The sequence below is a fragment of the Aspergillus brunneoviolaceus genome (assembly GCF_003184695.1).
Source record: "Aspergillus brunneoviolaceus CBS 621.78 unplaced genomic scaffold BO95scaffold_7, whole genome shotgun sequence".
Lineage (NCBI taxonomy): Eukaryota > Fungi > Ascomycota > Eurotiomycetes > Eurotiales > Aspergillaceae > Aspergillus > Aspergillus brunneoviolaceus.
Genome location: NW_020290737.1, coordinates 125767 through 140733, shown reverse-complemented (window position 1 = coordinate 140733; position 14967 = coordinate 125767). Strand labels below are relative to the sequence as shown.

General features: G+C 53.4%; 5 protein-coding genes across 5 annotated transcripts; 3 read left to right on the top strand and 2 right to left on the bottom strand.

Annotated features, from left to right (window-relative positions):
- Positions 1-112: 112 nt before the first annotated feature.
- BO95DRAFT_405345 (bifunctional molybdopterin adenylyltransferase MobB/molybdopterin molybdotransferase MoeA family protein) lies at positions 113-2585 on the top strand (the record flags this gene model as incomplete). The annotated part of the gene is made up of 4 exons (XM_025583997.1): positions 113-385; positions 444-484; positions 539-576; positions 627-2585. The coding sequence occupies 4 exons, from the start codon at positions 113-115 to the stop codon at positions 2417-2419; spliced, it is 2145 nt and encodes a 714-aa protein (XP_025446284.1). The 3' UTR covers positions 2420-2585.
- On the bottom strand, positions 2534-6411 carry BO95DRAFT_405342 (DDHD family phospholipase). The gene is made up of 4 exons (XM_025583996.1): positions 4997-6411; positions 3631-4942; positions 3412-3549; positions 2534-3317 (listed from the first exon to the last, which is right to left on the bottom strand). The coding sequence occupies exons 1-4, from the start codon at positions 6014-6016 to the stop codon at positions 2854-2856; spliced, it is 2934 nt and encodes a 977-aa protein (XP_025446283.1). The 5' UTR covers positions 6017-6411; the 3' UTR covers positions 2534-2853.
- Positions 6412-6498: 87 nt separating this feature from the next.
- BO95DRAFT_438958 (uncharacterized protein) lies at positions 6499-8423 on the bottom strand. The gene has a single exon (XM_025585633.1). The coding sequence runs from the start codon at positions 8043-8045 to the stop codon at positions 6936-6938; it is 1110 nt and encodes a 369-aa protein (XP_025446282.1). The 5' UTR covers positions 8046-8423; the 3' UTR covers positions 6499-6935.
- A 1817-nt stretch (positions 8424-10240) lies between these two features.
- BO95DRAFT_438957 (putative FAD monooxygenase) lies at positions 10241-12472 on the top strand. Its single transcript, XM_025585632.1, has 2 exons — positions 10241-11038; positions 11106-12472. Exons 1-2 carry the CDS (start codon positions 10388-10390, stop codon positions 12360-12362), a joined length of 1908 nt encoding a protein of 635 aa, XP_025446281.1. The 5' UTR covers positions 10241-10387; the 3' UTR covers positions 12363-12472.
- Positions 12473-12774: 302 nt separating this feature from the next.
- On the top strand, positions 12775-14880 carry BO95DRAFT_353554 (DUF866 domain protein; the record flags this gene model as incomplete). Its single annotated transcript, XM_025582179.1, has 8 exons — positions 12775-12809; positions 12999-13113; positions 13172-13237; positions 13323-13445; positions 13528-13653; positions 14337-14374; positions 14523-14678; positions 14814-14880. 8 exons carry the CDS (start codon positions 12775-12777, stop codon positions 14878-14880), a joined length of 726 nt encoding a protein of 241 aa, XP_025446280.1.
- Positions 14881-14967: the final 87 nt, after the last annotated feature.

Here is a 14967-nt window from a genome sequence, read left to right as displayed (position 1 = left end):
TAAGTTAGTGTCTCCGCCATGCTTATCGCTCTTCCCCGCCGACAGGAAGCATCTCTGATATAATAATCCCTCTCCTTCCTCGCCCCTCAGCAACCAACAATTATCTTTCATCATGACCGATACCACTACCCTCAAAGCAGCAATCTTAGTGGTGTCTGATACGGCTTCCCAGGATCCTTCGACAGACAAAGTTGGCGATGCTCTTACAAACGTCTTGTCAACGGCGGGCCCCAATACCTGGGACAAGCCCGTCATCAAGATCGTCCCTGATAGTGTGCTAGACATCCAACGTGCTATCTGTGACTGGGCAGATGGGCCAAACTGGGTCAATCTCATCTGTGTAAGTGGTGGCACTGGCTTCGCAGCTAAGGATATCACCCCTGAGGTTCGTCTACTATCTGCCCTGGCATCGACGCCATCGTTCACACTGACGCTTCGATCAGGCGGTCTCGCCTCTGATCCATCGCTATGCGTCTGGCCTGGTGTGAGTCATGTCTCGAATCTGCATTTTTAATATTTATGACTGACCGGAGCAAAGCCATGGCATGCTTGCCGCATCCCTTAAGGTTACACCGTGTATGTCTGATTGTGTTGTATGCATGGACATCACTGCTAACAGGTATCAGTTGCGATAATGTCGAGACCCGTTGCAGGAGTGCGCGACAAAACCTTGATTGTCACCCTGCCCGGCTCCCCCAAAGGTGCCAAAGAGAATCTGGAAGCAATTATCAAACTTCTTCCGCACGCATGCAGCCAAACGGCTGGTGCGAACTCTAGAGCCCTTCACGCAGGCGGCATCAAGAAGCTAGAGGCCGAGGCAGGAGTATCTGCCTCACCTCAACCAACAAACCATGATCATCATCATCACCACCACCATCACGACCACAGTCACGACCACTCTCATGGTCACGGTCATGGCCACGCTATACCCAGAGCACACACGACTCCCTCCGAGCGGCCACAGTCCAACGACCCGAATGCAGGGCCGAACCGCCGCTATCGATCCTCCCCCTACCCCATGCTCTCCGTTGATGAAGCACTCCAACTCATCAGCGAGCACACGCCTGAACCCACCATCATCGAGGTCCCTGTGACCACAGCCTTAGTCGGGTCCGTGATCGCGGAGGACGTTTACGCGGCGGAAGCGGTTCCAGCATACCGCGCCAGCATCGTAGACGGATACGCCGTAATCGCATCAGCAACATCAGAGTCTGGCCCTAATACCCGAGGCATCTTCCCCGTAGCCTCGATCACCCACGCCAACGAGGGCGGGATACTCACTCCCTTGGAGCCCGGAACCATCGCCCGCATCACTACCGGCGCACCGCTGCCTCCAAACGCCAACGCCGTCGTCATGGTCGAAGACACCGTCCTCGCCACCTCTACTCCGGACGGACAGGAAGAAGCCACAGTTGAGATTCTGACCTCCGAGATCCAACCGGGCGAGAACGTTCGCGAACCCGGCAGCGACGTCGCCCTCGGCTCCCTCATTCTCCGCAAGGGTGACCTCATCACCTCTGTGGGCGGAGAGATCGGCCTCCTAGCAGCCACCGGTACGCGGACCGTGAAGATTTACCAGAAGCCGCGGGTTGGCGTTCTCAGCACCGGCGACGAGCTCGTCGAACACGACGACCCGCGCCAGCTCACCGGTGGGCAGATCCGGGACTCGAACCGCCCCTCCCTCCTCTCCTGCCTCACGTCCTGGGGGTTCCCGACGGTCGATCTGGGCATCGCGCGCGACACCCCGGCCGGTGAACTCGAACAACGCCTCCGGGATGCTCTCCGCGGCGTCGGGACGGCCGCCAACCACGGCGTCGATGTGATCATCACCACCGGCGGCGTCTCCATGGGCGAGCTGGACCTCCTCAAACCGACCATCGAACGCTCGCTCGGCGGCACCATCCACTTTGGCCGCGTGTCCATGAAACCCGGCAAACCGACCACCTTCGCCACTGTGCCATTCAAGCCTTCTTCGTCCTCGACGGACGCGCAGCAAGAACGTCAGAACAAACTCATCTTCGCTCTCCCCGGCAACCCGGCTTCGGCGCTGGTCACGCTCAACCTTTTCGTGCTGCCTTCGTTGCACAAATTGATGGGCATGGGTTACAGACAAGGCGGATCCGGACCGATGACGCCGTCGTCGTTAGGCCTGCCGCTCGTGTCGGTTGCGCTGGCGCATCCGTTCCCCGCCGACCCCAAGCGCACGGAATATCACCGGGCGGTGGTGGCGGCCTCCCGCTCGGATGGGAGGCTCTATGCCACGAGCACCGGGGTGGATGGCGTGGGTCAGCGAAGTTCGAGAGTGGGCAGTCTGGCCAGTGCGAATGCGTTGGTGGTGCTTCGGCCTGGGAAGGGGAAGGTCGAGAAGGGGGCGTTGGTGGAAGCGTTGATGTTGGGGCCGGTTGTGGCGGAGGCTTGAGCTACCGGTCTCACTGTTACAACCTCAAAAACAGTCTCAAATATCCACATGTATTGAGCATATGCTTACTTGGGGTGTTCAAAAGAGACAAGCTTCGAAAATATTGGAGTTGTTAGGGTCTGTCACTTCTTCCCACAATTATAGTGAATAATATATAACTCCCCGCATCCGTAGTCAGGAGATACCGACCTACCAACACCATAGAAAATATGACCGACTCCATTCTATAGTATGTAGCATAAATACCAAAGCGAACAGATGAGTCGAGAAAAACAAACCTCCAAGAGATTCTCTCTACCTCCTAACCAAGAATTAGGAAAAACTTAAGGAAAACCAGGGTATCAACTCCAAACTCCACCCTCACAATCATCCGTCATATTCACCATTTACCTCGATCCCAACCACCACAATTCCAAATCCTAGATTTTCCAACATCAAACCTTCCCAACCCTCCACCCCTTCTTCTTCGCCGCCCGCAACACTGGCAACGTCGCCTCCCGCCCCTGCTTCCTCGCAATCTCAATGACCACGAAGCGCACGAAGTCCGTCAGCGTCCAGTAACTGCTGTGCGCGCTCAACATGTTCAGGTACTGAATATTGAGGGGCCCACCGCCGCCGGACAGGTAGTAGTCGATCTGCCCGTTGTCGTTCAGCAGCAGCATGCGTTTTTCGGCGATCTCTTCGCGGGTGAAATCGTGGGTTTCCAGCTCAACCTGCGTGGGGAGTTTGGCCGTTATGGCAGGAGGTGGGATGGTCGTGTTGCTGGTGGTGGTGCTCGACCAGCGGAAGACGTTGCCGAAGGAGGACCAGATGGTCGAAGTGGTGGTGGGGATGGAGGCGGGTTTGAGGGAGGCGGCCAGGTCGCTGTCCACGGCTGCGTTGACGCGGTAGGCGATTGCTTTTGTTTCCCCGGGGGGTTAGTTGCGTGATGGAGAGGGGTGGGGGTGGGGGTGGATGATTTTTGGTGAGGGGCAGGGGGCTAGGGGGCTTACGGTCTGTGGTGTGCATGATGTTGTAGAGATTGTCGACGGCTAAACAGCCGTATGTGTCTGCTTCGCCTGCGACGCCGCGGAGACGGTCGTCGCCTTCGCAGCCGGGTTTGTCGCGGCCGCGGCGGGGGAGGAGGTTGGCTGGGTTGGTGTAATGGTTAGCTTGGGGCTTTTCTTTTCATTTCGATAATTGTGGGTGAGAAATGCGAGGAGAGGGTATACCCTTGTTGAGGAACAGGAAGAATCCAGCGGGACTGCCACAGATGAATAGGTTCTTCGTATCGAATTCGAAAATGTCTCCGTGCACGCTGGTCGTGGAGAAATCAAATCTGGGGATCTTGGTGGGTTGGTGACTGAGGATGTCCAGGGCCATCGCACTCCCCAGGGAGTGTGCGAGTAGATGGACCCGGCCATTTTGCTGGAATCCTGGGTTGTTCTCGCACCACAGGCGGAAGATACGGTTGGCTTCTTTGACGACGGCTTGGATCATTTTGGGCTTGTGATGCGATAGATAGTATGGGATATCCAGCATGACGTCGCTAATCAGGGATCTGACAGCGGGGATGGTCTCCGGTGTGATATCCTTCAGGGAGTAGTGATTGGAAGCTGGATCTCCGGCCGCTGGAGACTCGAGATTGGCCTCATCCAGGGACAGTGTTGAGCGCCAATTCACAGGCAAGGCCATGATCCCCCCGTGTCCTGAACGTACGTGGGGCCACACGGGCTCGCTATTCAGCTCCATATTGATGGTCCTGCGGAAGGCGTTGATCGCGTGGGTGAAATGAAAACTTTCCATTCGTTCTGATAGCTTCTGGCCTATACCGTGGATGACAAGGACCAGGTCCGTCGGAGCCGGCCGTAATTCTTCTATTGCGCAGGCATAGCATACCGGTTCTCCTGAGGTGGACATAGCTCGAGTCTGGGTGCTTCGAAGGTAGTTCCTCACTTCTACGGGGCTCGGTTTGCTGGGATGTAGACGGTCCCACAATCGCCGGCTGAAGCCGCGAACTACAGGGATACCAATCTGTCTGCCTTTACGAATCGCACTGAGCGGTCTGCGACCGCGCGATACAGACGGAAGAAGACTGGGTCGTAAAATCTGTGCTTCCCGCCAGTCAGCATAGATGACGCTTGAGTTCAAGAAGGGCTTGATAGATTCGGTGTGTGCCGGAGTGGCCCCAGCAGCGCGGTTTTCATCGAGTGCGAACGGCTCATTGTCAGGGCGCTCTGGTTGGTCCACCAGATGAGCAGCGGATGGAGTACCATCAGAAGCAGCTGCAGCTGTTGACGGCCGGGTTGGGTCCTCTTTGGGCCAAAGCCTGTGCACTACCTTGAGCTCCGCATCAGCGCCGTTCTCGACACAGCTATTGAGTTCGTCCTGCCATGTCTCAGTCCACGGCTTCAGGTAGAGGTACCCATCTTCTAGCTTGTTAGCAAGCTCCGTCTCAACTGGCAACATAGTATTCTTGTAGAACCACGTCGCACGGACGACGTTCGATATGTCGTGCAATGGGCTCCAATATATCGGTTTCATCTATTTGTAAGGGTTACAATTTGTAGATCCCACAGTTCATAGAAGGTACTATACCTTCAGCTTTGGCAATTCGACAAGGTGAAGCCGGGAAGCACCGACTGGAATCCTCCACTGCGTTTCGTCAATCTCTACAGAATCCTGGAGTGGTTCGTCTGATTCTTCAAGCGATTCCCTATCGACGCTTGTCCTCAGTCCCGAACGCTTGGCTGCAGTGTGAGCGGTCGCATCCGTCGGTGATTCTGGAATGGCGTCCCGCGAAGAGTTCGACTCTACGGATCTGCCCAATAGACTTTGCGGCTTGTGAATTGGGGCTCTGATAAACGGAGAACCGCTGATACTTGCATCTCGCGAAGTGTTACCCCGGGAGCTGACGCTATCGCCACTGTCGAAAGCGACGTCCTCCGTCCGTAGCACCCCGCTGGGTTTGACTCCCGTGGGCTCAGTATCTTCCCGAGGAAATGGTTCTCTGCCCTTGTAAGTGACCTTGGTCGGCCTCAAGTTCTCCTTCGAGTTAGTTTCCAGCGTACGTGACCTTTTCCGGTTTCCTTCATGCTCCAACCCGGGGCTTCCGAACTCGTTTTTGAATCGACCTCTGAAGGTTTTCAATGCCCTGTCATCCAGAGACAGTGGGACGGCAGTGTTCTGCTTCCCTTGGCTGTCTTCCAGGCTGGAGCCCAGGGATAGTCCCATCTTCTTCTTCCATTCTGCGCTTATTGTTGGTTCTTGCCCTGGAACAAGTATCCCCGAGTTTCTTTTGGAAGCGCGCCCTTCCTGTGCCCTGGCTTTCGTAACCAGACTTTCTCTTCGGACCCGTTGTAGCGACTTCCAGGCTTCTTCCAGAGCAGCGTTATCCCGGACCGAGTAAGGTTGGAGCGGAGCCTTCGCATTGGCGGATCCTTGACCACCACTTGGAGGGGGTAGCGCAGTCAAGGGGTCATCTATCGGTAGCGGAGAGGTATAGAAGAACTGAGGCCGTACGCTCGGAGGAGATTCGGAGTAGAGCCATGAGGAAGGATCCGAAGCATCGGCTGCCAGAAAACATGAAGGTCCGTAAGTATGGATAGGAGCGGCCATTGTGATGGCAGAGAATAGGCACACTATCCCTGTGGGCGTAGCTCGCTTTAAGTACTAAAGAACTTAGCGCAAACCAGTCAGATCAAGTCTGTAGCAGACTGTGAGCGAGGAAAGATGGAAACGATGTGGCACAAAAATAATTTAGCTTTGGGTGGACGGTCAGTGCAGCGCGCGCTGAAAGGGCCAGCAAGGGAGAATTAAGCACTCAGGAGTGCTTCCAACTGGCAGGGGAATCTGTCTAGACAAGGACAAGTCGACGTGTCATAGCGTAAAAGGGAAAAATATCGACGGACGCATGATGACAAGCATCCGCTGGAAGTTTGAAGCATTCTCGAGGTTTATGAAGGGAGAAAAACCGATGGGGGAAAAGAGAAACAACTTCCAGTTTTCTGGTGATGGGCGGAGGAAGAGAGGATGACGTCGACCCCACGTGAAAAAGAAACAAACCATCCACCCATGCAAATGCAAAACAACCACCATAACAACAACTTACAACTTACAACTTACAACCACCACCAACACCACCACCAACCCCGACCGCAACTGCCACCTCATCAACTCGAGTATGACAGCAGTCACGCAGGAGCCACGTTGGTCATTTGAAGCTGTTATTCGTCCGAGCTAGGATCCCCGATTATGCAATAACCCTGATCCGCACATGATGGCAATCCGTTCATTCGGCCAAGAATTCCACGCGTGACGGAATCAAAAGGCAGAGAAATTGATTGATTTTCTAGATTATCATTCGATACGCTTGACAACTCCGTTTTCGCGAGAGACATCAAAGGGAAAAACTAAAAATCAGCGAAAATGAAAAGCAAAACACAAAGATCGAGCCGGTAAGGGCGAATCAACTGCCCCGTCATTTCACAAGTGTAGCCCCGACTTCCCCACTGCACCATAGTATATTCCGGCCGACTCAGCTGCGCTTCATCAACAACAAAGCCTGCATCTGCAACTCTTCGAAGTCACACATAGTATCCAAGGGCGCTCCGAGCATCTCCAGAAGCTTATGGATGTCATACATTTGCTTCCGAATCGCGCTGTCCGGGGCGCAGAAAGTGCGAACGCTCATCTCTTTGCCGATCGCTTTCCAGTTGTTCAGGTTCGTTCTCAATTGTACGGGGTTGGTCGCGCTAGACCCGTTGAATTGAACAGTCCGAAGGTTCGACAAGATCAGCTGGCGCTGGGTAGCTTGATCATAGTGAAACTCCACGACTCGTGGCCGATTCTTTGCAGCCCAGTACTTGGTGACCTTGGAAATGGATTCTCCGGAAAGCAGACCTCTATTGTGTTGTTCGATGAGGAACCTGTTGGCAACTACGCAGATCATAACCTCCAGCTGCGAGTACAGTCTTGCTTGGGTCGGAGCATCCAGAGAAACCGGCACAGTCCTTGCAGGTCCATACCTTTCAGGCATAGGCCCGGAGGAATGGATGCTAAGGTTGACCTTGAAAAGGTCAACGGTCTTTTTCAAGGACATGTCAGGACATGGTCTTCCATCGTGACATGGTGGTCCACTTACCAGGTCTTCCACCAGGTCTTCAACATGCATCTTGAATTTCTTCCCCAGTCTGCGCAAGCCGAAAGACTTGTGGTTGTCACCCGCCAGCTCTCTGAGATCTGCGTTGCTCCCCAGCCAGCCGTTCTCGCCGAAAAGCTTCTTGTGTGAAAGCTTGCTTCCGCTCAGGGGGTTCCCAACCAGCGAAACACCAGTCAAGTCTGCGGTAGTCGGAGACAGCTGAGGGCTAGGGCTGAGCCTCATCATGACCGTCTGGCTGACTTCGGGCTCAGAGTATGGATGGTAGCCGATATGGTGTCCACGGCCATTGTGAAGTGTGATGCTCGGTGCCTCCAGCACGCAGACTGTGTCGTCAAACTCGGACTGGTGCATCACGGGCGACGGAGGTGAGTGGCGAGGTGACAGATCTGATTCAATTCCAACAGGAATGTACTCCGACGAGGCGGATGACTGAGCATCGTATGGAACAACCGTGTCACTAGTTGGAGAGCCTGTCCAGAACTTCATGAATGGTTCATAGAAGGGATTGAGTTTGGCGATATCGTCGTAGCTCAGGTCCCTATCTCAGAAGTCAGTCTTTCAAGACCCGAATCGGTTGGTTCGTGTACTTACTGTGACTGGAGCATGGTGTACTGTGGGCGAATCCGGTCGCTCATTTTGACAATTGTGATCAAGGATACTCGTTAGATGAGGGCGAGGAGAGGATCGACAGCAACATATGGAGGATGTCAAGGAATAAGATCAAGCAGAATGTAGAAAAAAATGTTTGAGAGGGAGAACTGGGAGATCAGATGCTGGATTGAGTCATTCATATCCTTATTGTTCTATTGTCATCAATACCCAATGTGTTAAATAGTGAATGTAGTAATCTCTCGGACAATGATCATATCACTTCTACAATTTTAAAAACTAAGGTGGGGGGCCACTCCACCCAGGCTGGGATGAGTGAATAGCTACAATTGATAAAGGACAATAGTCTGAATAGGCTAAGCGAAACAACACACTAGGTAAATCAATCTGGATAGTTGTAGTTGAGGCTCAGCTTTCCTTACCCACCTGGCTTTTTCCAACCAGTAGCTCTATCAAGCTTGTGTTATAATTCTACTGAGAGGATAAGCACATAGAAAAAGGGCAATGGCTCTAGTAGGCTAGGTAAAGAATATGCTCAGGAAGTCAATCTGGATAGTTGCAGTTGAGACTCAGATTTCCTTACTGATACGTCTCTTCGCAATTGATAGTACTTGAACACGTGCTCCATGTTTAAACAGATGATAAGTCAGGATGAACTTCTTGCCTGCCCTATACTTTTCCTGTGTAGATATGAGTCCCGACATTTGAATATTGAATAACCCGATATAGAGTAGAGCATGATCCTCGTTCTCCTACTCCATTCAAGTTGACATGACGATAAGCCTCGACTAACCTGCTACCTGAGTGGAGTAAGAACAAACCACTGTACTGTCTATGAGCCGACGCATTAATCACTAAACTGCTGGTCTGCATTTCGTATGGCATTGAGTCTATTCAACTCGAGACCAAGCATCGGGTCAGTAAAAAAGTGGGGTTATCGCTTTGTTTATGATCCTAACCGGGCTAATTATGATTGCCACTGTATAGCAGGGATTGCTAGCCTAAAAATGCACTACCTGTTGCGTGCCTGAGGCCGGACTGCGAATCGTAATCCAGCCGGATGGACTGAGCAGTCGCCAGATGAATTAAACATCGTCTATCATGCGGCTGCTATTGGCCCTCCTCCGAAGTACCGGGAACATGTCCCATGGGGTCAAGATCTACCGTTGATCTGGGGCCCGAGTCCGTCGGGACAGAGCTCAAGGCACTGAAGTCGGTACCTAGTAGGCGAGTCAAGGGGAAGCAAATCTCGGAGTAAATTGCCGGGTTGTGGCCGGCAGCGTCGGAGATGTCTGGAGACTGGTTGGTGCCCCAAATTGGAATTTATGCAGCGAACGTTCATAACCTTGTGATGTACTGATGCTTATAACGATGTCAAGAAATCAGCTACAAATCAATACTGCCTTTCGATTCTCGTAATATGCAATTCCTGATATAGAGACCCAGACCGAGCCTCGTAGCGGGGACATTGACCGAATCCCTACATGGAATTCAACTACCTACCGTACTATTCGCATACTTTTCGACTGGGTTTTAGTACCTACCAGTACCTTAACTCCGTGAACAGTTCGGCGTTCGGCACGAGTTGAGCCAATCAAGTGGAAGGGATTGAGAGAGGAAATCCCGGGAGAGGCTGCCGAGGAGCAGCATCACGTGCTCTGGCCTCCACCTTCCCTCCACCTGCCGAACTTCTAGCCGCTCCCAGAGTGCGGAGGCTCGGATCGCAGACCGGCAATCCCAGTGGCCGCCCCGCAGTCCTCCAATTGGAGGCTGTCGCCCTCTATCTTACTCAGATTGTAATTCTCGGTGTCCCGCAAGCTTACTCAATAGGTCTGCTTCTCAAGGCCCTCCCCGGCCATAGTTCAGTTCGGTCGCAATTCACCCCCAGGCTCCTCCACAATCTAGCCCACACTGAAATGCCGTCCTACGTCTCCGTTGCTTGCCGCCTGTATGCAATCCGGTGGGACCCTTGTCTTCAGCTTTTCAATCAATATTATTTATACCTGCATCATCCTCATGTCGTTCAATTGGGTTTTTTCTTCTTCTTGTATCATCATCAACTCATTACTCACATTTCATCTTTACCTCTTCATCACTCTCCACTCATTCTTTTTTGTGGCTGATGGTCGTGAATCCTGACCCTTGATCTCCGAACCACTTACTCCTCTTCTTATCCCACAACCACTTTACCAAACAGAGATCCCTTGTCGCACAGCATCATGACTCAATCGCAAGAGAAGTATGATATCGTCATTGTGGGCGCTGGCCCCGTTGGCATTCTCTTGTCGCTGTGCATGTCTCGTTGGGGCTACAAGGTTAAGCACATCGATAACCGACCCGTACCCACCGCCACTGGCCGCGCCGACGGAATCCAGCCCCGCTCGACTGAGATCCTCCGCAACTTGGGCTTGAAGCGCCAAATTATGGCCTATGAGCCCGCCAAGGTCTACGATGTCGCTTTCTGGGATCCCCTCCCCGGTGACCAAGGAATCCACCGCACTGGAAGCTGGCCCAGCTGCCCGCGCTTCATCGACACCAGATACCCTTTCACCACCCTCGTCCACCAGGGTAAGATCGAGCGCGTCTTCCTTGACGAGATCCAGAAGGCTGGTACCACCGTCGATCGACCCTGGACCATTGTTGGCTTCAAGAACGACGGCCTGGACGAGACCTACCCCGTCGAGGTCCAGCTGAAGTGCATCGACACCAATGTGATCAAGACCGTCCGCAGCAAGTACCTCTTCAGTGGTGAAGGTGCCCGCAGCTTTGTTAGACAGGAGCTGGGCATCCAGATCCACCACAAGGATCCTATCTCCTACGTCTGGGGTGTCATGGATGGTGTCGTGAGAACTAACTTCCCTGATATCGAGGTAAGCCGTCGCATCACATCCGAGCCGCGGAAATTGGCATTCGCTAACATCGCATCGCAATCCCTAGACTAAGTGCACAATCCACTCCGATGCCGGATCTATCATGGTTATCCCCCGTGAGGACAACATGGTCCGTCTCTACGTCCAGATCGCCTCGTCCACTGATCCCGACTTCAACCCCCGCAAGACTGCCACCGCCGAGGAAGTTCAGGAGACCGCGAAGAAGATCTTGAAGCCCTACTGGGTGGAGTGGGACCGCGTGGAATGGTACTCCGTTTACCCTATCGGCCAGGGCATCTCGGAACGGTATACCTTGGACGAGCGGGTGTTCATGGGTGGTGATGCCTGCCACACTCACAGCCCTAAGGCCGGCCAGGGCATGAACACGGCTTTCCACGATGCTCTTAACATGGCTTGGAAGATCCACGCCGTTGAGTCCGGACTGGCCAAGCGCGAAATCCTCAAGACGTATGAGAGCGAGCGCAAAGACATCGCCGAGACTCTCCTGAGCTTCGATAACAAGTACGCTGCCTTGTTCTCCAAGCGTCGCCCTACTGCCGGCGAAGTCGGCGAGGCCAGCCACAACGCCGCCGCGGCCAATGTCGAGGAGGACCCCTTCGTCAAGACTTTCAAGGAGTCTTGCGAGTTCACCAGTGGCTATGGCGTTGCTTACAAGTCCAACGTCTTCACCTGGGATGAGACCCACCCCGCCCAGTCTCCTCTCTTCAACATCCCTGGCGTAAAGCTGATCCCTGGTCGTGCTTTCACTCCCAGCACCGTCACTCGCTTGGCGGATGCTAACTTCGTGGAGCTGGAACAAGAGATCCCCGCCAACGGTGCGTTCCGTATCTTCGTCTTCGCCGGCAAGCAGGCCAAGACCAACAAGGCTATCGCGGACTTCGCTGCCAACCTGGAGAAGGAGCGCTCTTTCCTGTCGGTGTACCGCAGAAGCGACATCGCCGATGTTTCCTTCTTCGAGCGCCACCTTCCTCACTCCAAGCTCTTCTCCCTGTGTGTGATCTATGCCGACGAGAAGAACAAGGTCGACATGGCGGCTGTGCCCAAGATCCTACGGGATTACCACCACCACATCTACGCCGATGACCTTCCCGACGTGCGGGTTCCTCACGCCAAGTTTGCCGCTCACGAGAAGCTTGGATTTGACCCTGAGGTTGGTGGTGTTGTCGTCACTCGTCCTGACAGCCACATTGCCTGCACGGTTCAATTGGTGGAGGGCAGTGGCACGGTCGACGCTCTTAATGCCTTCTTTGGTGCCTTCACGACGAAGCCGCTGGGCCAGGATCAGCAGGCTAGCCGACTGTGAGGATGGGTTTTTTCTTTGGAATAAGATGTCTGTAATTTATGTTTGGAGATTGGCCTCCTTGCTTTGGAGTCTGTAAATAGTTTTCTTTTTTATTTTTGCAGTTTCGGGTTTGTGCTATTGCAGCGGTTGCGACCTGGCATGTTTTGGCGTTGTTGTATATATCCCGAGAAATTCAATTCTCCAAATTTATTTCAAACCACTTAGAGCAAAAATAGGCGAATTATTGTATGAGATTGTCGGCCAGCAGCCCAGCGAAGAGAAAAGAAAATGATGTAAAGGCGGCGAAGGCGGCAGCATAGCCTGCCGAAGTGTGAACCATTGTTACGGCCCCGCACCAGACCTGTATGACTTCGTCCTCTCCCCGCCAGCGATCTGCCCAACACAAACAACACAACCGGGAACATCCACCAGAATGCTCTCCTTGATCCTCTCCGCCGAACTCAACGGGTAAGTCAATGATATGATTCGGTCTTCCACACCAAAGCCGCCGGCGGGTCTCACCCGCAAGGTTCTCATGCCTTTTTTTCTGCCACTCTGCATGACTTCAAACCTCTTCCCCGCACCTGACGCAACACATATTCTCTATGCATGCATCAAAATGACCTAAACCGTAGCTAACCCATGTAAAATTCACAGAGTCAACGAGCTCCGTCCCAAGGACACCGAGGAGGAGCCCTACTACTACACCTTCAAGGTTCAATGCACAAGCTGTCGTGAGGTTCACCCCAACCCCGTCAGCTTCACCCGCTTCGTAAGTCCATCCCCAGGTTCTGCAGGAAAAAGCTGCACCCACTCACAGAGACACTCAGGAGCAGCACGAAATCCCCGGAAGCCGGGGCGAGGCCAACTTTGTGTGGAAATGCAAGCTCTGCCAGGTGAGGATCCTTCCTGTCTTGCCCATCATGCCCCGTCCATGACCCAGAAAGAATCCCTGATTCGCTTACGTCGCTACGTGAAAAGAAAACCCACTCTGCCTCGATCATCGCGGGGCCCAACGCCTACGAGGCAAATGACAAGCGCACCGGCCAGAAGGTGATTGACATCGACTGCCGGGGTCTGGAGTTTACCGAATTCAAGGCCGATGTAAGTGTTCGCCAGTTTCTGACCCTGCCTAGTCTATCTTTACAGGATGCAAGAAAAAAAAAGCTAATGCGAGTTCTACCAGGGCGAGTGGCTGGCTAAGGGTGTCGAGTCGAACACCCCGTTCACCGACATTGATTTGTCCGAGGAGTGGTATGACTACGATGAGAAGGCCGGCGATGAGGTTTCTATCAAAGAGATTTCCTGGACGGTGGGAAGATCCTAGATGTCTTTTATGACCTCGATTGGGGGGGGAATCTTAGGTTTTTCTTTTCTCTCGTGTACATTTGCGGCGTTTTAGCTGAGCTCAACGTAACATTTTGACATTCGGTGTCATTGATCCCATAGTTTCTGCGATGCTCGTCCTATGATGAGTAAGGCTTCGAACCAATAGTATGGTATTTGAGGTAAACGTCATCTCTCAGTTCACGCCATAAAATGCCATTTTTTCCCAAGCTTGATACCTTAGAAAGAAATACTGCGATGTCCGGAAAGGCGGTGAGTCCACCTAGCTCTCTAATTGGCTTGAGCCCGCGTCTAGCCGCATCACATTTTCGCGGTGTGTCCAGCCCGGCGGTCGTCAACTTGGCGACACTGCGACTAGTCGCTCGACATCTTCACTTCTCAATCCTCCGGAACATTCAATCAACCTCGTCCTCGACCTCCCTCCGGGACCTTTGCATCTCGTCTCCACGCTAAGATACATTTTTACTGCCGTGAGACTTCACACTCCGGTTCGCCGTCTCAATCCCGAGCTTGCCAAACAGCTAGCATCCGATCAGATCCCGCCGATATGAGTGTACGCAGCGCGTTCCTATCCCACCAAGCCCTTCTCTTTTATTCGAAAAAAGAGCCAGTGTCAGTGGACGGCAATGCTAACTCTGATTTCCGCAGTTCAACCCCGTCAACCCCCGCCCTTTCCTCCAAGCTAGGTATGCGAGTCCCCGTCGACCGGATTTACGTCTCGAGCTACCCCCCCACTTCCTCTTCGCATCAGCCGCGCAACCTTTTCCTCTCTCATGTCGAAGGAGTCCCCACTTGAGTCACGCAGGATCTAATCATTTTGTTTCTGCCACACAGGGTCGGTGAAGAGGTCGTCATCCGCCTGAAATGGGGCCAAACGGAGTACAAGGGCAAGCTGGAGAGCATCGACTCGTACATGAACGTGCTGCTGCGGGATACGGAAGAGTTCATTGACGGCAAGAACACGGGAACTTTGGGGCTTGTGCTGATCAGGTGCGTATCAGTTGGGTGCTACTTGGGCGCGGGAGGGTCGATCTTTCAGAGGGAGACACCCTCGGGGCCCAAACCAACCCAGCCCAGATTAGTCCTCTTCTCCGACAGTCGCTGACTTTCTGTCCCTCAATCTAGATGCAACAACATCCTCTGGATGGGCTCCGCCGACAACGTTGAGATGACGGACCTTGGCCTACGGTAAAAAAAATAGACGCGGAAGGCGGTGTGTTTTCTCTCATCCATCCATTCGAATCCCTTTGATACCTACCTACCTACCTACCCTACCATG

What these genes read in the sequence shown, in the direction of transcription:
- BO95DRAFT_438958 (XM_025585633.1), bottom strand. Translation starts at nt 8,045, where the DNA reads ATGAAGTTCTGGACAGGCTCTCCAACTAGTGACACGGTTGTTCCATAC.
- BO95DRAFT_438957 (XM_025585632.1), top strand. Translation starts at nt 10,388, where the DNA reads ATGACTCAATCGCAAGAGAAGTATGATATCGTCATTGTGGGCGCTGGC. An exon ending in CTAACTTCCCTGATATCGAG is followed by an intron (nt 11,039 to 11,105) that starts GTAAGCCGTCGC and finishes CGCAATCCCTAG; the next exon opens with ACTAAGTGCACAATCCACTC.
- BO95DRAFT_405342 (XM_025583996.1), bottom strand. Translation starts at nt 6,016, where the DNA reads ATGGCCGCTCCTATCCATACTTACGGACCTTCATGTTTTCTGGCAGCC. An exon ending in TCGAATTGCCAAAGCTGAAG is followed by an intron (nt 4,943 to 4,996) that starts GTATAGTACCTT and finishes CCTTACAAATAG; the next exon opens with ATGAAACCGATATATTGGAG. An exon ending in CATCATGCACACCACAGACC is followed by an intron (nt 3,318 to 3,411) that starts GTAAGCCCCCTA and finishes GGGAAACAAAAG; the next exon opens with CAATCGCCTACCGCGTCAAC.